At 36.0% G+C, this 24,186-nt stretch overlaps 3 protein-coding genes across 8 annotated transcripts; 1 reads left to right on the top strand and 2 right to left on the bottom strand.

Annotated features, from left to right (window-relative positions):
• Positions 1 to 964: 964 nt before the first annotated feature.
• rnf144b (ring finger protein 144B) lies at positions 965 to 13,644 on the bottom strand. 3 transcript variants are annotated; one of them, XM_052146334.1, is made up of 8 exons: positions 13,429 to 13,644; positions 8,364 to 8,536; positions 7,209 to 7,313; positions 6,714 to 6,774; positions 3,208 to 3,412; positions 2,943 to 3,075; positions 2,264 to 2,353; positions 965 to 1,429 (listed from the first exon to the last, which is right to left on the bottom strand). In XM_052146334.1, the coding sequence occupies exons 2-8, from the start codon at positions 8,466 to 8,468 to the stop codon at positions 1,262 to 1,264; spliced, it is 867 nt and encodes a 288-aa protein (XP_052002294.1). In that variant the 5' UTR covers positions 8,469 to 8,536; positions 13,429 to 13,644; the 3' UTR covers positions 965 to 1,261. The 3 variants fall into 3 exon arrangements, with proteins under 3 accessions (XP_052002294.1, XP_052002296.1, XP_052002295.1); XM_052146336.1 differs by lacking the exon at positions 13,429 to 13,644 and adding an exon at positions 8,860 to 9,078; XM_052146335.1 differs by lacking the exon at positions 13,429 to 13,644 and adding an exon at positions 8,693 to 8,822.
• A 4,033-nt stretch (positions 13,645 to 17,677) lies between these two features.
• zmp:0000000930 (telethonin) lies at positions 17,678 to 21,724 on the top strand. 4 transcript variants are annotated; one of them, XR_007972364.1, is made up of 3 exons: positions 17,678 to 17,895; positions 18,243 to 18,715; positions 19,916 to 19,974. XR_007972364.1 is itself a non-coding variant. In XM_052147244.1 (3 exons), the coding sequence occupies exons 1-2, from the start codon at positions 17,759 to 17,761 to the stop codon at positions 18,646 to 18,648; spliced, it is 543 nt and encodes a 180-aa protein (XP_052003204.1). In that variant the 5' UTR covers positions 17,678 to 17,758; the 3' UTR covers positions 18,649 to 18,696; positions 21,606 to 21,724. The 4 variants fall into 4 exon arrangements, 2 of the variants coding, with proteins under 2 accessions (XP_052003204.1, XP_052003202.1); XR_007972363.1 differs by having other exon boundaries at positions 19,919 to 19,957; XM_052147244.1 differs by lacking the exon at positions 19,916 to 19,974 and adding an exon at positions 21,606 to 21,724 and having other exon boundaries at positions 18,243 to 18,696.
• LOC127658129 (coiled-coil domain-containing protein 127-like) lies at positions 21,604 to 23,713 on the bottom strand. The gene is made up of 3 exons (XM_052147241.1): positions 23,649 to 23,713; positions 23,247 to 23,373; positions 21,604 to 22,231 (listed from the first exon to the last, which is right to left on the bottom strand). Exons 2-3 carry the CDS (start codon positions 23,362 to 23,364, stop codon positions 21,621 to 21,623), a joined length of 729 nt encoding a protein of 242 aa, XP_052003201.1. The 5' UTR covers positions 23,365 to 23,373; positions 23,649 to 23,713; the 3' UTR covers positions 21,604 to 21,620.
• Between the last annotated feature and the right edge of the window lie 473 nt (positions 23,714 to 24,186).

Genomic DNA, 24,186 nt, shown 5'->3' with positions numbered 1-24,186 from the left:
TTTCTCCCATTCATTTGAATAAAAGTGGCCCAACTCTGCTAAATAATCTGTTTAAACTCAAGCCAGAGCAGTGATTCACATTGTTTCCGAAACAGAAATTATTCAAATATATTTTAAAGGAATATTCTGGGTTCAACACAACTTAGGCTCAATTGACATGCAGCATTTGTGGCATAATAATGATTACCACAAAAATGTATTTCGACTTGTCCCTCCTTTCTTTAAAAAAAAAAAAAAGAAAACGCTGAGTTTACATTGAGGCATTTACAGTTGAAGTGAATATGGCCAATTTTTGGCTAGTTTAAAAGGCAGAGATGTGAAACTTATAATTTTATGAAAGCATTTATATTAATTCTTCTGTTAAAATTAATGTATTATTTGAGCCAAGTTGTTTAAATCTTAATTTTTATAGTCGTTTTAGGGTTTGTTTACATTACTTCGTCATGGCAACAAAGTTGTAAAATTGGCTTGAAGTTTACACAGAAAAGGTTAGTAAGTGATTTTATCACTCTAAAATCATGTTAACACACGTTTATGTCTTGTGGCTTATCTTCTTTTGAAACGTTTACGGATTGTCCCTATTCACTCTGGTACTTCACTCTGGAGTACCTCACAGTTACCCAGATTTTTGCTTTTTTTTTTTTTTTTTTGGTTTGGTTTGGTAAATTTTTTGTGAAGTAGACCCCTTAAAATTAAGAAATGTAAATGTTTTAAGTATTTAAAAGTTCAATAAATAGACATTGGTTGTAACCACCACGATCACTGACCGTTATTCACTTAGTTATTAGTTAAAGTTATCAGCAATTTTTTTTTTACAAACTCTAACTCTTAAAGGAGCAATATTTAACATTGACATCAAGCGTTTAAAATGGGTACTGCAGTCCAGTTTCAAAATATTGGAGAGAGTTGTCTGCCTCACATTTATTTTTTAAAAGAAAATATAAAAACACTTTTCATGCTCAGTTTCAGTTACTGTCTTTATTTTAATGAAGTATTATAAAATATCTGGAGCAGAAAAAGTAAAAAGAACACAGGACAGCATACAGACTCATAAATACAGTATTTACACTTTATAGTACATAAGAAGAAACAAGGTAATTCCATTCAATGAGCAACATGTATTTTTTCCCACAATGCACCTGAAGGTAAAATAAACCCACCGAATCCCAGGCACTGAGAATGAGGCACTTATGCACCTGGTTAGTGAGACTAGTGTTGGGCACATGGAGGACGCTATAGATGTTGATTACAAAGAACTGTCCTATGTGGTGGAATCTGATGGCTTCTTGTCGGTCTTCTTTTTCTTTTTCTTGTTGTTCTTAGCTTGAGAGGGTTTGCACACACAGCACAGGATGCAGGGAGAAGCCAGCAGCAGCAGTGGTGATGTCACTAGAACAATGATGCTGACGCCCACCAGAATGCCAACAATCTAAATACACCAATACAAATGACATGGAGAGAAGAAAAACTAGTAAAACTAGTTGGCTAGTAAGACCTTTGATATTAGGGCAAAAATCATATTCTTGATAATAATGTTTCTATTGTTTTCCTGTAAAAATATTTTAAAAATCCTTAAAACAAGATCAATTTGATTAATCTTGTTTTAGAAACAACACTGCATAAGATATTTAGTTTTTTCAGAGAATGTATTTTTAACATGTGTATTTTGTCTTACTGTACTAGCAGAGTTTTTAATAGTCAAAACAATAGAAAACATCTACCCATGCTGAAGTAGTAATCCAAAGTATTTAGAATACGTTACTGACCTTGAGTAATCTAATGGAATATATTTCAAAAGTAACCCTCCCAACCATGTCCATAAGACTCCAGTGGTTAAATCCATGATTCAGAAGTAATATGATAGATGTGGTTAATAAACATCAATATTTTCATCCTTTTTTACTAAAAATATTAACTTTCACATTCTCATTTTGTTTTTGGCGATTCAAATTATACATGCATATCACCACCTACTGGGCAGGGAGGAGAATTTATAGTAAAGAAGGACTTAAATATTGACCTGTTTCTCACCCACACCTGTCATATCGCTTTTTAAGATATAGATTTAACCTCTGGAGTATTAATTACTCTTATTAAATCTTAAGTTTGTGTTCATCAGAAGAAAGAAAGTCATACACATCTGGGATGGCATGAGGGTGAGTAAATGAGAGATTTTTCATTTTTGGGTGAACTATCCCTTTAACACAGTTGAAACTGAATCAAAATCACGTTGATATCAAAACGAGTCGACATCTGAGCTAACCTGTGTCCTGTTCCACATGACAGAAGCTCTGGAGTGTCCCAGCTTATTTCGGCATGGCCCTTTATCGTAGTGTCTTAGGAATATATCAGCCTGAAACCATGGAGACAATATGCTTTTATCCAAAACAGCTTACAAATAAGGAATTCTACAACAAAAGCAAACAGATGGTGACGGGTGATGTTTAAGATATATACATTTACATTTACGCATTTGGCAGACGCTTTTATCCAAAGCGACTTACAGTGCACTTATAACAGGGACAATCCCCCCGGAGCAACCTGGGGTTAACCGGGCCTTGCTCAAGGGCCCAACAGTGGCAATCTTGGTGGTATTATAGATATTGCAATATAAGAAAAGATTACATGTTCTATAACTTAACAAAAAAGTACATGGTGGTGATGGTATCAAGTGGTAATACCATGGCACTCTTATAGATACCATGCAACTGTATTATTAACATATTCATATACCATGGTATTTCCCTCATCACAGTGTACAGAAAATGGTGGTAATGGTACATGGTTATTACCATGGTACAGTGTCCAAAAAAACAAGGTATTACCATGTTTCTATTTAAAAAAAAAAAAAACAAGTACCGTGTCCAATAAATCATGATAATACCATGTTACTTTGTGTCAGTTGCAGATAATTTGGAAACACTGGTAGGATGATCACTTACGTCCAGACTCTGAAGGCAGTACCAGCAAAACGTGTGTTTGCAGCTCTTGCACAACATCTGAGCGCAGCCCTGATTGCGTTCTATGTAGATGTCACACATGGGACACTGTTTAATCATCGCATCAGTGTCACTGCTGGCCAATACAATGCAGAGATGACACACAGAGCTTGTTTGTGAGGGGAGGTGTTATAGCAAAGCTTTGTTTATACACTGAGGAATGGAATCTGTATGCTTGTTTGTTCATGAGGAAATAGGTGACACTGACCTGTCAGCTGATGGGGTCATCAGTGGATGGTGCTGAGAGCAGGAGTGCCTGTCCTCCCAGAGGCCTCTGCAGCCGCAGCAGAAAACAACATGGCATGCAGGGCAGGGCACAGGAGCGGGTTTGCCTTCAGTGTCAGGTTTTACACTGCACACAGCCTGACAGTCCAGCATGGGACACCAGACCTTACTGGGGTCCAACTGAACTCCTGAGAGACAGACAAAGTAAAATGAAAGAAAGAAAGAAAGAAAGAAAGATAGAAAGATAGAAAGTGAAAAAAATATAAAAGGGGATGTGGCAATGCCATTTCCCTTGCTACCCCATTGAGTACGTTCACATAACTGATGCATTAATTCACTTGAGCTCCTGCACAGCGTGAAAGGAACACTCCAGGTTAAAGGTACAAGTTCAGCTCAATTGACAACATTTGTGGCATAATATTGATTACCACAAAAACTATTTGAATCGTCCATCCTTTTCTTAAAATAAAAAAATATATAAAAAAGATACAAATCGAGGAATCGAGGAACTTACAATAGAAGATGACTCGGGACCATTTTTGGTGGGTTTAAAGACAAAAATTTGAATCTTATATTTTATAAAAGCAAATACATTAATTCTTATGTTAAAACTTGTGTAAACAAAGTTAGTAAAAAAGTTGTAAAATTGTAAAAAATAGTTGTAAAATTGGATATAACTTTACACAGAAAAGGTTAGTAAGCGATTCTATCACATTAAAATCATGTTAACAGATATATATTTTTTACGTCTTGTGGTAATACCTTTGAAACAGTGAGCTTTATTAACATTTACAGATTCATTCACCATTCACTTCCATTGTAAATGCTTTTTTTTTTTAAGGAGGGACAAACCTGGATACATTTTTGTGGTAATCAACATTATGCTACAAATTGATTGATTGATTGATTTTTACTTGTATTGAACCCAGAATATTTATTTCAAGGGACTTTGCTAAATATATAGTTTATTGCTGCTTATCACCATATATAGACTTTATATTGTACTTTCTATTTAGTGTAAATGCATATATTCAATTTAATGTTGTCACCCTAATTGTTTATGTCACCTTATATAAATATTAGGTTGAATTAAAATTAGAACTTCTGATGAAATAATATCATCTGATAGCTATACATTTATAAATTTTATTTCAAATAGCTTGTAGCTTGAGAAGCTAGAGTTTCAAAGTAGCTTCCCCAACACTGGTCATTATGCTTTTGTCTCGCTTTTTGTCACACAAGTGACAAAGTCTATTCAAGCTATACATTTGATCAATTTGTGTGTTGTTGGAATCAAACCGATGACACTGGCATTGTTTGCACCACAATCTAGTACCGCTTGAGCTAAAGGAACACTTTTTTTTTTGCATTCTCAAGAAAGAATACTAAGCAAATATGGCATACTAGGAATGCCAGAATTAAATTTTACTTTTACACTTTCTCTCCAACATCACAGCTTGTTCTGCTCCGTCAGACAGAGCAGATGATGTCTAGTATCAAAGTCGTTCTAGAAAGTCAGTCGACTGTTGGCCATCTTTGGAATTCTCTCGGGAGGCTATTTCCAGTCATGCCAGTGCAGCTCCTATCTACTTGAACAGGGGAACATCAAAATCTAAACAACAGTTGGTGAAGATTACGATAAAAGAACATATTTCAAATCAGCAATTAAATTGTATAATATTGGAAGCATACATTGTGCTTCTTTACCTAATATTAAGTTAAAACACGCAATTTACCCGGCTTGTATATCTAATGTAAATGCATGTTAGTGAGTTGATTGACAAGCGATGTCTGTATCTAAAAGGTGATTGGCTCTTTTACCTGTAATGCGGGACTTCCTTTTTATATCCGTTGACTGTTGTGTGCTAATTACTCCCATTAATTTAAATAGAAGTGGCCCGTCTCTGCTAAATAGTCTCTGCTAGTATGTTGGGAGAGTTTAAGACGAAGAGAGACAGTGGAAGAAAATACCACAACTTCTGCAGTCTGAATCAGCACATTGTTTACAGTTCTCTCTGGCACTACAGTAACAGTAAATGCTGAGCTGGACCCTGGCAGACACAAACCATCAACACAAACTATAACTCACTTGAGCTGTATGATCTAATGCCTCTTACAAAACAGACAGTCATGACTCTAAATGCTGATTGGATGAGCTGCATTCATAGTGGAGGTAAGATCGTTATCCTATAGCCTTACTGCTTTATTTTTTGTCAAGAAACAGAGACCACACAATCAGCCTGCACCTGCAAAGCCAATATACTGCTATTCTATAGACTTTAGGGTTTTTCCAAAGCCCTAAATTAAGACCAAGACAATTAATTGTAACTCCAAGAGCTTTCAAGCAACGTCCACCAGCACAAACCTACAGACTGTTCAGACTCAGGTTGCTATATCATTTCGAACTAATTGTACAGCGGACCATCAAGTAAAACATTAAATCCTATAGACTTACGTTGACCGAATGTTCAAACAGGCCAATGGAATGCTGGTTAATTCAAACTCTAACACCCTGTCTACACCGGGCATGTCGTTGAAGCAACGCGATGCGCCACAACCACTTGATGCTGTCTACACTGAACGCATTGACCCGAACATTCTAAACAGATTAATCGGAGTAGAAGCGTCAACATGTGCAGCGCAAAATGGAGCGTGACACCAGTTTATTGTTGCCGCAACTGAAGCTTCCAGTGTAGACAACATCATTGATTATAATGGGGTTCTATTGTTTATGACGCAATGCATCGCTCACGCCCAGTGTAGACAGGATGAAACACTCAAAAAATTCCAATGTAAACAAAGACAAACAAGGTCTTCCATAAAATCTTATAGGTTACAGTATAAAATCTATCCATATATTTATCTTTCTGAATCGGAAGGTCTATCTATCCATCTATCTATCTATCTATCTATCTGTCTGTTTAAAACTTTCAGTAAAGATGCTGACTACCACCCCTGGAGTTTGCGAGTTCGAATCCCAGGACATGCTGAGTGACACCAGCCAGGTCTCCTAAGCAACCAAATTGGCCCGGTTGCTAGGAAGGGTAGAGTCACATGTGGTAACCTCCTCGCTATAATGTGGTTAGCTCTCGGTGGCGCGTAGTGAGTTGTGCGTGGATGCCGCGGAGAATAGCATGAAGCCTCCACTCACGCTGTCTCCGCGGTAACGCGCTCAACAAGCCACGTGATAAGGCAACTGAGATTCGTCCTCCACCATCCGGATTGAGGCGAGTCGCTATGCCACCACAAGGACTTAGAGTGCATTGGGAATTGGGCATTTCAAATTTGGGAGAAACCAACCCCCCCCCCCGCAAAATAAAAGTTGTCTTAACAAACTTTACATATATAGTTACGTATTGACCCTTATATCAGACTCCTTGTTCCTGTCAACCATATTCCCTCCAGGATTTCCTGTAACATGATCCTTTAAAGGGAAGTGGCATATACACGAGCAGGAAGTGGCATATCAGGAGCAGCAAGTGCACATACCTCTTTCAAATTGAAGCCGCTGATAAAGCTCGACTTGATCACTGGAGGCAAAGGAGGCAATCTGTGCAAATAAGGAAATGTATTTATATTTAGATAATGTTGCAGTAGCTACAAAACTTCAAATAACACACAAATAGCATATCATTGGTGAATAAATCAGGAAAGACAGGAATGTCTTCGGTCCTGTTTCAATGAAATTTGTTGAGCATTAATCTTGACAAAGTGACAAAACAAATACTGAGAGCAGCTTTTATACTTATAGTTTTAGGGGTTTGTTCAAATCCATAACCATAAATATGTCCAATAGTCATGGTGATGCTTGCCTTAGCAAATGTCAGTGATTAAACAAATGCTAGATTTTGGTAGTAGAAGGATTACAGTGATGTTTGTGTAAACAACTGTTTTTATGTAGTCAATGGAACTGGAAACATCATGTGTGCATGTGTGAGAGTTGTTGATTGTGAGAAAGAAGAACAGAGAGACTGACAGAAGTACCTCTAAATCCAGCAGAGTTCCAGTGTTCTTGCAGGCCGGGTCTGGGCAGGTGATGGCACTTCCGGCACCACCCAGTATAGCCAGCTGGACATATTGCTTTAAACACTGCAAACATAAACAGAGCTGTGACTTTCCCACTACAACTTAATTAAAACTAAAATGTGTAACGTTTTCTTTTTAGAGCGTCCCAAACCTGATTTAGCAACAGTGACTCATGGTGCGAGTTTGGGACCATTTTGCCATCGACATTCAACGGTAAGGCAAACAGATAATCCTGCCCCAAAATTACAGCATTGTTCGACTGTGTCGCACAGTCGGGATGCTCATACAAAGCGAGCTATTTTTGATAGTGCCACAGAGCCACAGTGCTTGCACTTTTCAGCCTACAAATGGCTTACTTTATAGTTGTCTCTGCATATTATGTGGACATGTTTTACCATAGAAAAATACAGTCTAAAGATTTGCAGTCTAACTAGCAAACAGTTTTTCTTGTAGTGTAATACCAACTTCATACTCTGTTGCACTTAAACTGTGAGATACACCTACACCACAATGTTACAGATAAATACAGTTTCCTGTCGTCTGTTTTAGTGTTTATCAGAATATACACTAAAGGTCAAACGTTTTGAAACACTTACTCATTCTTTATTATAATTGTATTTCACATTTTAGAATAATAGTAAAGTTGGCAAAACTATGGAATAACATAAATGGAACTATGGGAATTATGATGTGACTAAACAAAATCCAAAATAAATCAAAACTGTGTTATATTTTAGCATCTTCAAAGTAGTCACCCTTTGCCTAGAATTTGCAGACATGTACTCTTGACATTTTCTCAACCAACTTCTTGAGGTTTCACCCTGAGATGCTTTTTAAACAGTATTGAAGGAGTTTCCATCTATGTTGGGCACTTATTGGCTGCTTTTCTTTATTATTTGGTACAGTCATCCATTTAAAAAAATTAATAACATTTTTGTTATATAATTAAACAAATGAATATGGTGACACAATTATATTTTTGTCAACACAAATAATTTCAAACATTTAAGCATACACGTTCAGACCAAAAGATTTTTAAGATCATGAGAAACATTTCAGTCAAGCATTTCAAAACTTTTGACTGGTAGTGTATGTATTTAGCAATGCTCTTACCTGCACACAAAAAACGCAGTTACAAGAATTAAGTGTGCTGGTGTCCAGTTCAGGGCAGTCGGTCAGGCAGAGTTTGCAGTGGATCGTGATGATTTCTGTTTCCATGCTGGTAAGGCTTTTTTGTTGTTTAACCCTTAAAATTTAGAAATGCTTATGTGACCTCCTCCATGCTTCTAAAGGATACAAGAGAGGAACAAACAGCTGAAAGAGACAGTATGCAATTCTGTATAAGTGTCAACATCAGAAAGGTTTCCTCTGAGCGCATATTACGCAGTGCAATTGAGTAATAATGGAAAGAAAAACAAGAATGAAAGAACAAAAAGGCCTACTTCTGAGAAAAATATAGTTCCTCACAAACATTACAAAATGGTTAGAAACGTTTTCCAGATGAATGACTTCGTAATAGCATTTAAAGACGCCAGAAGTAACTCGCCACAGTTAATAACCTCAAGTGCTCTTCTGTTGTGTACACAGATTTAAAACCTGCTCAACCTGCCTTGTTAAATAGCAAAGCAGCATGTGACAGCAAACAAGTTAATCCAGAGAAACAAGACTGATAGTCTCCACACTTGGCCTTCATGGATTTTTCTAGTCAACATTCCTTTCCTGCATGGCGACCGAATACTGAACGAGAAGAAAAGGTAATAACATAATCCAGGATAAAGCTAAATTAGTGGGCCCCGCCTGCTACGACAGGTCAGAAAAATAGAGAACAAGTGAAAAGCATGAGACTGGGATAATGGCGAAGTTGATTGAGCACTACCCACTCCACATTTTTGCTCTTTAGATTTTAGATATATGTCTGCTCTGTCACGTCTCACGATCAATGTGGCCACCTAAATGTCCACTGTCTCTCCCTTTAACTATTGATTAATTGAGACACGTGCAATGATGTCCACCAACACTTGCAGTTGAATATGCAGAATTCTTTCTTGCCATGTCATTGACTTTTTTTCTGGGACATGACAGCGAGATTTATTAGTTTTACACTGTATAAACAGAGTTTCATTCCTCACAATAGGCCAAGATTAAAGAATCTGCTGTATCAGAAAATGTGCTAAATCAATATTTGGCTGCAATATGATTTTTATATTACGGCAACGTCCTGGCACACTATTGATTTGTCCGTTAAATGCCTTTTCACACCAAATGTGAATCATTGAAGCAAATTCTCTTTTTTCTGTCTTGTGCAATAGCCCACAGAAAGACAGTGTAATCTTGCAAAATATTTTTAAAATGCATGAAGTCTGTAAGAACTGAAACTGACAGGTCAAATTCAAACAATGAACTACAAACATTGACAATGTCTGAAATGGCATACTACCATATTACTTATACTATCTCTGTAGTATATAGTATACCTAATGTGCCTACCCATTATGCAAATGAGTAGTATACAACAGAGCACACTGCATGAGATACAGTATTCAATCCAATTAAATGTGCTTGACTTGACTTTGCATTTCAAATGTAATTAATGAACCAGCTGTAATATCAACTGGGATTTTTTTTAACATCTCTTTCATGGCTTGTTTTTTTTTTTTTTTTTATTGGACTGCCAAAAGATTTACTGCTACATTAGAAGACAAAATTGAATGAAAAAGTATGTATTTAATTCTGAGATGAAAAATGAATGCCATTAATTGAATTAAACATTCAACATATATTTGTGTTTTTATAGTTATAGTTTTATAAGCATGCCTCAACAAACCTCACAAGCAGCAGTCACAGAAAGAGAGCCGCTCACTGAGGCATCACAACAGGTGGGTGAAGCACAACAGAATACAGGAATCTTGAGACACGATTTTAAACATTTCCAGTACTTTTAACTTGACACAGCGTCCTAAAAATGCAGCGTTATGACGCTGAGTACAAGCGAGATACTCAGAGAAAAAAAAAGAAAAAAAATCACAATTCCTGACATTTAATCGTAGAAAACATTACCAGTCTTAGGTCAGTTTGGATCACAAATGTATTTTAAGAATGTGAAATGTCAGAATAATATAATGATTTATTTCAGCTTTTATTTCTTTCATCATATGCCCAGTGGGTCAGAATTTTACATACACTTTGTTGGTATTGCCTTTTTGTTTAACTTTGGTCAAACGTTTTGAATAGCCTTCCACAAGTTTCTCACAAAAATGTGCTGGAATTCTGGCCATTCCTCTAAACAGAACTGGTGTAACTGAGTTAGGTTTTTAGGCCTCCTTGATCTCACATGCTTTTTCAAGTCTGCCCACAAATGATTGAGGTCAGGGCTTTGTGATGGCCACTCCAATACCTTGACTTTGTTGTCCTTAAGCCATTTTGCCACAACTTTGGAGGTGTGCTTGGGGTCATTGTCCCTTTGGAAGACCCATTTGCGACCAAGCTTTAACTTCCTGGCTGATGTCTTGAGATGTTGCTTCAATATATCCACATAATTTTCCTTCCTCATGATGCCATCTATTTTGTGAAGTGCACCAGTCCCACCTGCAGCAAAGCACCCCCACACCATGATCCTGCCACCCCATGCTTCACAGATGGGATGTTGTTCTTCGGCTTGCAAGCCTCACCCTTTTTCCTCCAAAATATAACGATGGTCATTATGGCCAAACAGTTCAAGTTTTGTTTCATCAGACCAGAGGACATTTCTCCATAAAGTAAGATCTTTGTCCCCATGTGCACTTGCAAACTGTAGTCTGTTTTATATGGCAGTTTTGGAGCACTGGCTGCTTCCTTGCTGAGCAGCCTTTCAGGTCATGTCGATATAGGACTCGTTTTACTGTAGATATAGATACTTGTCTACCTGTTTCCTCCTGCATCTTCACAAGGTCCTTTGCTGTGGTTCTGGTATTGATTTACACTTTTTGCACCAAACTATGTTCATCTCTAGGAGACAGAAAAAGTCTCCTTCCTAAGCGGTATGATGGCTGCGTGGTCCCATGGTGTTTATACTTGCATACTATTGTAGATGAACGTGGTACCTTCAGGCCTTTGGAAATTGCTCCCAAGGATGAACCAGACTTGTGAAGGTCCACAATTGTTTTTTATTTCAATTTCTTTTTATTTTCCCATGATGTCAGTCAGTTTGATGGTATGCCTTAAAATACATCCACAGGTACACCTCCAATTGACTCCAATTAGCCTATAAGAAGCTAATTGCCTAAAGGCTGACATATTTTTCTGGAATTTTCTAAGCTGCTTAAAGGAACAGTTAACTTAGTGTATGTAAACTTCTGACCCACTGGAATTGTGATATAGTCAATGTATTTATTTGTATTGCCATGTCAGCATCACTGGCTATTTTCATGGCAAGATCAAGGTATTTTTAAAAGGTAATACACACAATAGAGTATATAAAACAGTAATTGAACATTATATAAGACCTTTAATTTCAATATTTGATCAAAACAAATATATATATTAAAAGTAAGACACTCCAGTAAAATGTGTTTTATGGACAGTGGTGTCTGACAAAAATCACATGTTGGTGGCACTTCACAAGTCTAGAATGACCAATACGGTATCTTGTGTAAAAAGTGTGGTCATATCTACACTCAAAAGGAAAACTTGTGAAAGAACATTCATTTATAATTAGGTTGACATTATACAACTTATTATGGATGCAATTGTTCCATTCCATTTGCCACTTTTTATATATACATACATATTCAGGACGGGTTTGAGATCTGATGGTGGGACTTGACAGTCTGTAATTCTAAGAGTGAGAGCTTTCTTTGCAGCAGTATCTGCCTGTTCATTACCAAACAGTCCCATATGACCCAGAATTCAGCAGAAAACAATATTAAAATATTTTTTCCTTTAAGAGATTATATGAACAATTATGGGGTGATCAGTTTTTAATGATTTAAGTGCTTGGAGGTAAGATTTGGAATCTGTACAAAGTAAAATATTGCGTTGTTGTGCTCTATCTGTGATATAGTCAATTAAAAGTGAAACAATTTTTGAAAAAATGTATTGTGTCATGCACAAAGTAGATGTCCTAATGACTTGCCAAACTATAGTTTGCTCATATGAAATCTGTGGAGTGGTTGGTTAAAAAAAATTATTTAATTACTTAAACCTAAGTGTATGTAAACTTCTGACTTCAACTGTGTAGTTTCTATAATGCATTGGCAAAGAACACCAAAGTTTCTCTTGCCAATAAAGTTTGATATGAATTTAATCTGCACATTTGATCCTATTATTAAAAAAAGTCCACTCAAAAATGGCAGACAATTTTGCCCAAATTGTAATTACAGCATGTCCACAGATTTTATGGCATTTATACATACATATACTTGGTATCAAAGATTAATATCTGTAAAAATGTGTCTAACTAACTCCACACACACAAAGTACATTTAAACATGTAAGGCTACATATTTAAATAATTAAAATAAATGATGACTTCTTGCAAGGTAAAAAATACATTTATGATAATTGTTTTTGTGTTTGTTTTAATGTATCATGTAAAAATACATTTATGATAAAAAAAAATTATGTTTGTTTTAATGTATCATGTACCATAGTCTAATCGGGATTAATTGTGATTAATCAAAGAAAAATGTGCAATTAATTAGTTAACTTTTTAATCGATTCACTGCCCTAATATATATATATATATATATATATATATATATATATATATATATATATATATATATATATATATATATATATATGAGTTATGTGGTTTATTTAATTAATTATTCACTAGTTTATTTTGTTTCCTTGATGACGTCACCACAGCTGTATTTAAAGTCGCATCCGCGTAATTGTATCAAAACTATTCCGACAATAAACTCAAGGTTACTGTAACTCTATTGTGGTCACTGTCACGCATAAAAGACATGTTTAGCCTCCTTCATTTCCACGCAAAAACACTGCAGCTCTCGCAGGACAAACATACCGACCCAGGATGTGACTCAAAACTAGTGTGCTTAATTCTATATAGACGGCATTTTTGAGGGTCATAAAAGGCGGCCAAAAGTTTAGCTCGGAACGCGCCTATGATATCCCAAAACAGGAACTCATCTAGGTAGGATACACTGTAGCAGGTTTTGAAACCTCAAGCACTCACCTCATGAGAGTGTCTGGAGCGTGTCATGCTGTTCTACTGCAGTGATTATCACACGCGCATCTAATGATGAAGATGATAAGGATGAGTCAGTCCGGTTTACTCCTCACTCATTCACCTCTATCATGAAGAGGGTCGTGAGTTACTCCAGTCTTGTTGCACAAAGGTGTGTTTGTCTGTGAAGTTATCGGACGGTGTTAAAAGGTTTGACCACTTCCTGCTTTCTCCTCCCACTGAAGACGTTAACTCTTTCAATCACAGGCGAGATTCTTGGGCGCTTTCATCTTCTTCTCGAGCTGTGTCAGGGTTCCATTCCTTTTCAGTTCATCAAATATACAAACTTATACCAACAACAACAAAAATTATCATATCAACATTGATTATATTAAATATATATATGTATATTTAACTATTACAATCTGACTTAATGTAAATTATTATTAAAACGTTATATTCATTAATAATATTGTATATTCTTACAAATGAATATTTGTGTATAATAATTATTATTATTCATAATATAATTTCTAATAATATATCATTAATCATATATATATTACAACAAAAAAACTGTATGCATAAAAATAAAACTATTTATTAAAATGTATTTATAATTATATTATTTCTTACATCATATAGTATCTATCTATCTTCATTATAAATGATTATATTTAGTTATTAAAATAATAAAATAATAATAATATATGTATGCATTTCAAATAATATATCTATAAACGTTTTATTGTTATATAATTTTTAAGCATCGTATCATTTCTAATAATTAATCATATATATTATTCTAAAAATGCTTTATGTACAGTAATAAAAGAGTGAAATTTGATTTAAAAATAGTTTTTCATAATATAGTTGCAAAAGATCTTTCAATGTTATATAATTATATATCTAATAATTGCTATTTATCATGTTTAAAATGACAGTATATATTTATAAAAATATTATATATTTATAAATAAATTATTTAATATTTACTTTATATATATATATATATATATATATATATATATATATATATATATATATATATATATATATATATATATATATATATATTCAGCACTGGTAGATGTTTTCTCTTGTTTTGACTATAAAAACTCTGCCAATACAATAAGACAAAATACACCTATTAAAAATAAATTTTCTGAAAAGCCTAAATATCTTATGCAGTGTTGTTTCTAAAACAAGATTAATCAAATTGATCTTGTTTTAATGATTTTTAGATATTTTACAGGAAAACAATACAACAATTATTATCAAGAATATAATTTTTGCCCTAATATCAAAGATCTTTCTAGAAAAAAAGAAATTATGATCCAACTTGAATTTTTTCGATAAAGAAATATGATCGTGTCTGGTAACATGTGCATGTAAAATGGCTAAATAGCATTTTAACCTAGCGTAAAGTTGACAATTTACAGAAGGTTTATTTCTATTTCTTCTGCTCCAAAATTACTTCAAACTTACTTCAAACTTACTCCTCTGTCTGCTCATATGAATGTAACACATCATGAGAAAGTGTTTCACCGCTGTTCAAATGCACTTTGGATCACATCATTTATGTATAAATATTTTCCATCTGAAAGGACTAAATATTAAATGAAACAAATGACAATAAAATGCAAAGTAATCTCTTCAGTAATCAAAATGAAATTAAATTGATTACAAATATATAATAATAATAAATATTTGTATTATTACTTTCCATAATATAATGTCTTATATAATTCATAATATACAGTATATTATAAAAACAATTCTTTATATGTAATAACAAAAATATATATTAAAACTTGCAATTATAAATATTTGTTTGTAATAATGGACAGTATAGTATCAAATCAGTCTATCTATCTATGTGTCTTTCTGACAATATGACTATAGATGGAATCTGAAACATAATAGTTGTGTAATAACTCACTTCAAACCATCTTTACAACAAAAGGTCTGGCCTAAAGATTCATTTAGGATTCATCTTTGCAGCTTTGATATCATCTCTTCATGTTGTGTATCTACTTGTGTTTTAATTTTTTGTATGGCTTGATGGTTTGACTGTTTCCTAAAAGAAGACTCCACAACTCTAAGATGCTGTGCCAGTCATGAAACCAACCTGTGATCTCAAAGGGAGAGTTTCATTATCTCTTTGCATGCATTTTTCACCAAGGAGTGGTTGTGTGACAGGAGTTCTTTTGACAAACATATTCTGTGTATGTGTGTTATAACAAGAAACAGAGAATGTCACATAAATAAAGTTTTTTTTTTTTTAGTATTTGGTACTAATGACATAATGCACTTGAGCTGACATGTCATGCAAAACCAGATGATCATCTAATGCATGATTTGAGCATGAACATGATTTGAGAAAGTTCAAAAAAGCATCTTGTCTGCTTTAGTTGAAGCAGGGAAATCTGACCTTTTGTACAAATGAGTAAGCATAAATTGCTTACATTTGATATAGTAACAGTATAGCACATCACCCCCTAGTGTCAATACAAAATACTTTTCCTAGGGACAACCTGATATCATGATACCTAAATATTACAACCCCAAACTGTTCAAACCCTGAAATACAAAAAACACCAAGGCTGTTTTAAAGTTTCCCTCCTTGTATTCTTTCAGTGAGGCAGGTAAAATGACAAAAAAAGCATTATATGCTCACACATGACATTAGTTGATGACATCATCTAATATATTTCCATTGTTCTAGATGGGCTTGCCATTCACATATCCTTAACCTTCCATTATGACCAATTCCCTTATACCTGCCTACTGCCTAACTGCCAACATTCTCTAATGGAAAGCTCATGGTGGAAATTTCACTATCCCCTACTAGAAGGCTTAAACCATCCTAAGATGGCTTGCTGGTCTTAGCTGGTCTCCCAGCAAGGTCAGGCTGGTTTAATGGGGTTTTGGGTGCTTGTCAGCTGGTCAGGCAGGAAGATAAACTTAAACCAGCTAAAACCATCTTAGACCAACTAAGACCAGCAAACCACTTTAGGTTGGTTTAAGCTGTTTTTTACAGAGTTTTTCTCCAGCAAGATCATGAAGGAAGCTTTTATTTTCTCTTCTGTCCTCTCTGGCATGTAATACAGAAAAAGCGTTCATATGCACTATGTAATGCAAAATTCATAGCCCAAAATAGCGCTGTGATCTGTGCGAGTGTCTTTGTCTTAGAGGGGCATTTCCTCATCCATCATCTCACATTAGTCCCACAGATGCAGTTGCCACAAGGGTCTTATTACAGGGGAAATTGGTTGTCGCTGCAGCAATGCACTCTGAACATCACGTTGGCTTGGCTTATACTGCAGTAACCTGATGCCACACCTTGCGCTGAATGCCTCACTGGAATTTCTCAGCAAACAACATTGCGCTCCAGCCTGTAAAGCATGCTGGCATCATTGCAATTCTCTATACCTACATGCATCTGCCCAATATCTCTATCAAGTTCATGAAGGAACCAACTGAAATTTGGATACAGCAATATTTGAAACAATGCAACTTATTCTGACTAGTGGTTCAGAATCATATTAATTCATTTATATCCATATATCCATTAAATCCATGTTTTTGCACATGTATCATGGTAATATTTAGTTTTGAACATATCACCATCTGTTTGGACATGTATTATGGTATTATCATGTTTTTTTTGGACATCTACCATGATTTTGGACATGTAGCTTGGCATTACCATGTGTTTTGGACCTGTAGGCCCACCATAGTACATCATGCACAAAGGTATTACAATGTTGACCGGGACATGTACCATGGTATAATGTTTTAAGGTATTCTTTGATGTGCCTTGGAGTACCATGCGATCCTTATTAATATGGTATCATTCCTAACCATGGTAAATATCAAGTACTGTGGTCTTACCATGTGATAGCATCACTGTAACATAGAACCATTACTGTACATTTTGTATTCTTATGTAAATGTTGTGTGTATACATAAGATGGTAAAATTAAAACCATTCACTTTAAAAAAAAAAGTCATGTCTCAGCATCTAGTCTTGTAAGCATGAACTCTTGACGCACTGGCACATTCTGTAACACAGGAAAGCTGAGATGTGTCATTTGGACCTGTTCACCTTCAAGTGGAGCCTTTAGTTTTACATATCAGTTAAACGCTCATGGGATTGGTCAGTTTCCCCCCTTGCCACACTAAACCAATCTATTCTGTGGGCATGATGACGGTGAATAAAAATAGCAACAAACCTTTATTTATAAGACAGGAACACTCAGGAGGGAAGCAGCACGACTTATTAGAAGATTTAAATCTTTTTTCTGATTTAGTTAAGTGTGGTTAACTGTACAAGATGCATTGCTTGAGCAGGACACCTAGGTCATATCTGGTGAACTCGTACAGTGATTTCCAGGAGACCGATGAGATTGCAAGAGAATCGTATGAGGCCACCTGGTTAGACATGTTGATAGAGACGAGACCAGAATACAAGTATGTACTTCTTTCTCCTCTGTGTTGTCTTTAAAAAAAATCACGTTGGTATACAGGAACAGTTTGCCCAAAAATTACAATTTTATCATTATTTACTCATCACCATGTTGTTCCAAACCTGTATGTTTTTTGTCTTTTTTTGTCAAACATAAAAGAAGAAATTTTGAAGTATCTTCATGCAGCACTTTTTTAAATAGTTTGTAAAAGTAAAATATAGCACCGGAATCTTTGTTTGTACTGATCTTTTTAGCTTTTTAGAGTGTTAAAATGCATGTAAGATTAGTCATTGTTCAAAGTGTCTAACAGACAACTACTAACTAGCAAAATATAATCATTCTCCTTCACAGGATGACACTCTTCGAGAAAGACTCAGTGCGACAGGAGAGCTACAAAAAAAAGCAGGTGGTTCATTTTGCAGTGCAAAGGTTTCCAAACCAGACGATTTGCATGGGAAGAGAGGGAGAACCAATGCAGGAATATCATTTACCTTACAAGAACATTCTCCCAATACCAATATTTGTGCCCAGAGACATCTCACAGCCTGATGTGACCCGCGAGCCTTCTCCTTCTAGATTAAAATCTGTAATGGACTCTGAGATAAGGCTAAGTGGAATTTGCCCACAGAAAAGAGAGGTCTCGTCCATCACCCAACATAAGCCAATGGTAATCCAACCTAGAAGTCCAGACTTCAGAGCCTCTAGCCTCATCTCTCCACCAAGAGAGACGCTGATCGGCTTCCAACGAAGAGAGTGATGAGCTGATGAAAGCTGTCTGCCGTCATGGACATGGATACAATGACGAGTATGTTGGGTGACTAGAGGTGTGAGCATGTGGATTTTGAAGACTGAGATGACTTAAGAAGACTTCAATAAGAAAGACTCTGTGGCCCTGAAAAGTATTTAGACTCTTCAGTCATGACTAAATAAATGTCATTGCATTTGATAAAAAAAATATCGTACGCTAGACCTTCTCTCAAAATTAACTTTTCTGAGCTGTTTTTGCCATTACTGGTGCCAAGATCATTTTTAGTGTATGTATGAAGTCAGCTCCCCTTAAAGGGATAGCACACCCAAAAATGAAAACTCTCTCATTTACTCACCCTCATGCAAACCCAGATTTGTATGACAATTCTTTCTTCTTTAGAAGAAAGCTAATTTTTAAGATAGAAGAATATCTACAATGCAAGTGAATAGTTAACAGAAATTTGAAGCTCCAAAAAAGCATATAAAAGGCAGCATAAGTAAAAGTAATCTTTAACGCTCCAGTAGTTTAATACATGTCTTCTTAAGCGATCCAGTTGATTAGGTGGGAATGGACCAAAACGTAACTCCTTTTTCACAGTAAATCTTGACATCAGCAGTCTTCTTGGTGATCATAACTTCAACCTTGATTACACTTCCTAACACCATCAAGCTCTCTGTACATATGCCAAGCACTCGGACGTGTAATTGAGTGTGAAGTTATGATTGTGCCTAGAGATTGCAATGGCATGAAAAGTGAAAAATTTGTTATAGTATATTTGTGTCTGCTCTCACATAAAACCGATTAGATTGCTTCAGAAGACATGGATTAAACCACTGTGGATTACTTTGAGAAGGTATATTATAAGAGAATTTTCATTTTTGGGTGAACTGTCCCTTTAGGTTCACACAGGTGTCCTAGCAGATTAACCACAGGTGTTGTGCATCACATAAACTACATGTTCAGCTTATGTTTGACAACCAAAGGTTGCTGAAGATACTTTTTGAACAATATACCTATTTTGTGGCTTATGTGTCCAAATACTTTTGGGGGTCACTGCATGTCAAGGTATTTTTCCTTTAGATTAGCAATGAGACAGATAATGGACTAAGACTGAAATAATTGTTTCCCTTTATTTAAGTTTTGATTTTTCTAATGCAACAGAGGAAAATACTGAAAACAATAATAGAAATCTCTTGAGATACTGACATTGCACAGTTCTGAATTCATTCAATTTTTATCTATCAGGTTATAAATGTGCTGTTGCTCTCTTTCTCAGCAGGTTTAGACTTTAATGCAAGACTGATGTCTCTGATGGACATACAACCACTTTCAAACCAGTCAAACTACAGTTCCTGGAAATAGATTATATAGTTTGGATAGTGTTGATAATACATCAGTACCAATCTTATACACATTATAAATATTAACGCATACATAAAAAAACAAAATCAATAAACCTGAGTCATTCAAAACGTAATATATCATTTCATTACAGAATGGTTGTATATTTATTTTAATGCCAGTAAGAGCATGCTCATTAGTGCGGTTTGTATTAGTTACAACCTATCTGACTTTATACTCAAAAGAATAAATCCTATTAACTTAACTAAGTTCATCAAAAATTTAACTTCAAGCTACAACCCTCATGCTGTTCCAAAGCTGCATGACTTTCTTTCTTCCATGAAACACAAAAGGGATGTTGGGCAGAATGTTAACCTCAGTTTTTCCTTCTTCCTAGTAACTGAATGGTGACTGCGGCTAACATCCTGCCTAAAGGCCGAAACATACTTCACGCAAGTACGCAGAAGGCAGATGCAAGCGCTTGGCCAACGATTGGCCAACGCATGGTCCTGTTGTACATACTTTATGTGCGCTCTTGCGTTGCTCTGGCAGTTACAAACCTCACTCCACAAGGGTTCGATAGAGGGTTTTTTTAGGCACAACGAAACGAATCACGGAAATTTTACTCTGTGGTCTGGTGTTTTATGAAGTCAAAGATCCATCCCAACATGTCCAAAATGACTGGATATCTATAGCTAGTAGTGGCATCTCTGCTGCGTATGCCTTTCCATTTCTTTCTGGCTCGGACAAATTGGTCCCGTAAATGGTGGGTGTAGTGGTCTAAACCACATAACTGGTAAACTGGTAATTTTACTGGTAAACTGGTAAGTTTGAACTTTCAAACTTTTAAATAAGTTTGAAAGTTCACTGGTTCGATCCCCACAACCACCACCATTGTGTCCTTGAGCAAGGCACTTAACTCCAGGTTGCTCCGGGGGGATTGTCCCTGTAATAAGGGCTCTGTAAGTCGCTTTGGATACAAGCGTCTGCCAAATGCATAAATGTAAATGGAAATGTTTCCATTTTCTCTTTACAGTGCCGTTATCAGAATTTAGGGAAGATGCAATTTCTTGCCAAGCATTTTCAATCGCTGTTTTAATCGTATGGAGAGGGGATGAGGGGTCATAAATATGTTTGAATAATCTAACTTGCTCAGCAAGACTCTCTTCAAATTGTTGATCCAAGTTGTTGACTGAAAACAGAAAATCAGAGAGGCAGTGCAGAGAATGCAGCACGTAGTTGCGTTGGGATATGAATTGAGCACTGACACATTTCACTACGCAAAGACACGTGGAATCAAGCTTGCGTAGTAAGTTAAATTTGCATACTTGTGTGAAGTATGTTTGTAACATCTCCCTGTGTCCCATGCAAGACACAAAATAATACAGGGTCAGAACAACACAGGTTTTGGGTTAACTATCCTTTAAACAGGCTCAAAATGTTTCCAAAAAAGTTTGGCATCATAAATAAATAATTCTTGGAAATAATTTTGATTAGCAAAGGAAAACAGTAGCAAGATCTTAACTTTCCAGCTGCTGTTTCACAAAAATCTGTGATACTATATGTCTGTTGGAGTTCAGTGGCACTCCTTTGAGTGTCTCCTCTGCCCTCTTGTGTTTCTGCAGAGTGACCTGCAGCTGTCAGTACCTGAGATATAACCACATCAAACTACCATTCTTGCGGTTGTACATGTTGAGCAAATCTACACAGTGTCTGTCATTCTTAAAAATATCCCTGAGATCCCCCTCTAAATTCAGCTCAGAACCCACAGGGTCTTTGGCAGCCTTCAGCAGCAGGTTTTTCTCCATCTCCAGACGCTGTTCCCGTGGCAAAAGGATGCTGCAGAATGCTTCCTGCCTCTCCACTAGCTTCATCTCTAGTTCCTGTAGGAGAGCTTGAGCCCTACGCTGCCACTCCTCCTCTCGTTCCAGGGCTTTTGGCAGTGCCACACCAGCCACGCCGGACCCTAGCAGCTGGTTCTTCTCTTGCTCCAGATCTTGTCGTTCTTGCTGAAGCTGCTTGCGTTCCTCCATGAGCTGCTGGCTCTGAGATATCAGGGCATTCCTGTAACCCTGCACACGTCGGCGCTCCTTCTCAAGCTCCACCTCCAGGTGTGCCACTGTCCGCCTGTTTTCTGTAAGCGTGACTCTGTACTTCATCTCCAGGTCTTTGGTGATGGCTGCCATGTTGCTGTCATACTTATTTTTCACATCTTGGATCTGATTCTGTGATTCTCGAGACCATATCCAACCTGGATGAAAATAAACAATACAGATTTATTTTTAAAGTGTGTGTTGGCAAAAGACAGTTTGTGTTCAGTTAGCTAGTTGCCTTTTTTTAAACCAGGTAAAAAATCTTTTGTACATGCGATCTAGCCAAAATGGCAGTAAAATACAAAATAGCAAAGTTGTAATAAAAACGTATTTTAGCATGGTAAAAATGTACCTTCAAAGAGAACCATAATACCATAAAAAAGATTATCAATTAAAATTCTACTACACTTACACAGAATACTGTAAAATAACAAACACAGAAATTAGTCGATGGATTTTACCAACTCCCTTATAAACACTAATTTATTTCAAACCCAAACAGTGAATATATTGTATTATTACACAGCTCTCTGGAATACTCGATTCTGATTGGTCAATGGCACCATCCAGCGGTCAGATATTGCTCTGTAACAACCGCACTTCAGGGGATTAAGACGTATCAGACCTCACATCAGGGTTCTGCGAGCTGTCTCTCCTGCTTCTAGGCTCACTGTGCGATATCTAAAAGTAAGCTAATAAAATAATTTAAACTAAAATCGATGTTTCATGTGCATTTATTTATTTACTAGCCAAGTAGTCTTGTAATAGGCTGAATAATGGAGTCAGGCGGTCATTTTACAAAATAAACACCAACAGACCAGCAATTTCTTTCTTCGCTACAAATTGTTTCATTAGCTACAAAAATTTGCAACATTTTAAAAATGATTAAACAGGAGATCAGTTGATCTCAAAATCAACCTTTATACATTGCACTAATTGATCACACAGATCAGGAGAAATCTGCAGTGCATAGTAACAAACAGGTGTTTATGAAAGTGCCGTGGTAGTTTTTGTTGCTATTTAGTGTTTTGGAAGAAAATCAAATCAAATGTGCCTTTTACCCCAGGGGTCATTAGCGCCAATGTACCTTACAGAATAACTCAAGACCTCTGCTTCAACATTTCCAACAGGTATTACATGATTACCCTTGAGTTTATGTAAAAGGGAACTTACGAAATGCTGCCAGCCCAATCATGGGCACCAGCAGGGCATAATTCCATCTATCCCCATCATTTCCGCCAGCTGGATCTGGTCTAATATTCCATCTAGGTGGATCATTCAGGTTGTTCATGGGGAAACGCTGATCAAATGGAGAAGAATATACAACTTATTTGATTATTTTTAAACGTTTTATATATATATATATATATATATAAAACACTGCATACGTGAAACATTATTGTTATTATTATTATTACTATTAAGCATATTAAAACCATCATGACTAACAATAACTCAAAAATGACCTGCAGTACAACACTGAACTGCAATTGTGCAATTGTTTTAATAACATATAGACCTATTCTGTTCACATAGGAACTTTTATAACATTAAACAGTGTATCCTTCAACTAACCTTGAACAATCTAAAGTTGCATATAAGATCCTTCTATAAACAGCCTGGACATTAATGCAATTCCGTTAAACTACAGCAAACAGTCCATTTAGGATTTCATAGGGGAGTTTGGAAGGTTTCTTATTGGCTTAAATTTATGAAATGCATGGAATACATTTTAACTCGTTTTTAAATGTAATAAAATATAATATATTTAGCATTAAATGCTCTTAATATCCTCTGTACGAACGCAAATAAGAAAAACACAACTGCACAGAAACATTCACACCCTCACTACTGTAGTTTAGTCCTGAGGGCGGCGCGTGTGGGATTCTAGATGTTCCCACCAGCGCATGAGATGCGCAGACTGAACTATGACAGCAGTGAGCGCAGCATCCAAACGTGCAGAAGTGTTTTGACTGGTAAAACTGTAAGTGACACAAGACTTTCTTTATTTAAACTGTGGTGTCTAGTTGTGGGTTTTCATGTTTAGTGGCAAAGTTTTCCTTTTATTTAGCTTAATACTTTTTTGACGGTGCTTGGTTATACTGAGAAGTTT

Source organism: Xyrauchen texanus, chromosome 17, assembly GCF_025860055.1.
Source record: "Xyrauchen texanus isolate HMW12.3.18 chromosome 17, RBS_HiC_50CHRs, whole genome shotgun sequence".
NCBI lineage: Eukaryota > Metazoa > Chordata > Actinopteri > Cypriniformes > Catostomidae > Xyrauchen > Xyrauchen texanus.
Note: the sequence above shows the minus strand (reverse complement) of the source record. Positions and strands in the feature narration are given on the sequence as shown.

What these genes read in the sequence shown, in the direction of transcription:
- zmp:0000000930 (XM_052147244.1), top strand. Translation starts at nt 17,759, where the DNA reads ATGCATTGCTTGAGCAGGACACCTAGGTCATATCTGGTGAACTCGTAC. An exon ending in GAGACGAGACCAGAATACAA is followed by an intron (nt 17,896 to 18,242) that starts GTATGTACTTCT and finishes TCTCCTTCACAG; the next exon opens with GATGACACTCTTCGAGAAAG.
- LOC127658129 (XM_052147241.1), bottom strand. Translation starts at nt 23,364, where the DNA reads ATGAACAACCTGAATGATCCACCTAGATGGAATATTAGACCAGATCCA. An exon ending in GATTGGGCTGGCAGCATTTC is followed by an intron (nt 22,232 to 23,246) that starts GTAAGTTCCCTT and finishes ATTTTCATCCAG; the next exon opens with GTTGGATATGGTCTCGAGAA.
- rnf144b (XM_052146334.1), bottom strand. Translation starts at nt 8,468, where the DNA reads ATGGAAACAGAAATCATCACGATCCACTGCAAACTCTGCCTGACCGAC. An exon ending in ACTGCGTTTTTTGTGTGCAG is followed by an intron (nt 7,314 to 8,363) that starts GTAAGAGCATTG and finishes TTATGTTTGCAG; the next exon opens with TGTTTAAAGCAATATGTCCA. An exon ending in GAACTCTGCTGGATTTAGAG is followed by an intron (nt 6,775 to 7,208) that starts GTACTTCTGTCA and finishes TTATTTGCACAG; the next exon opens with ATTGCCTCCTTTGCCTCCAG.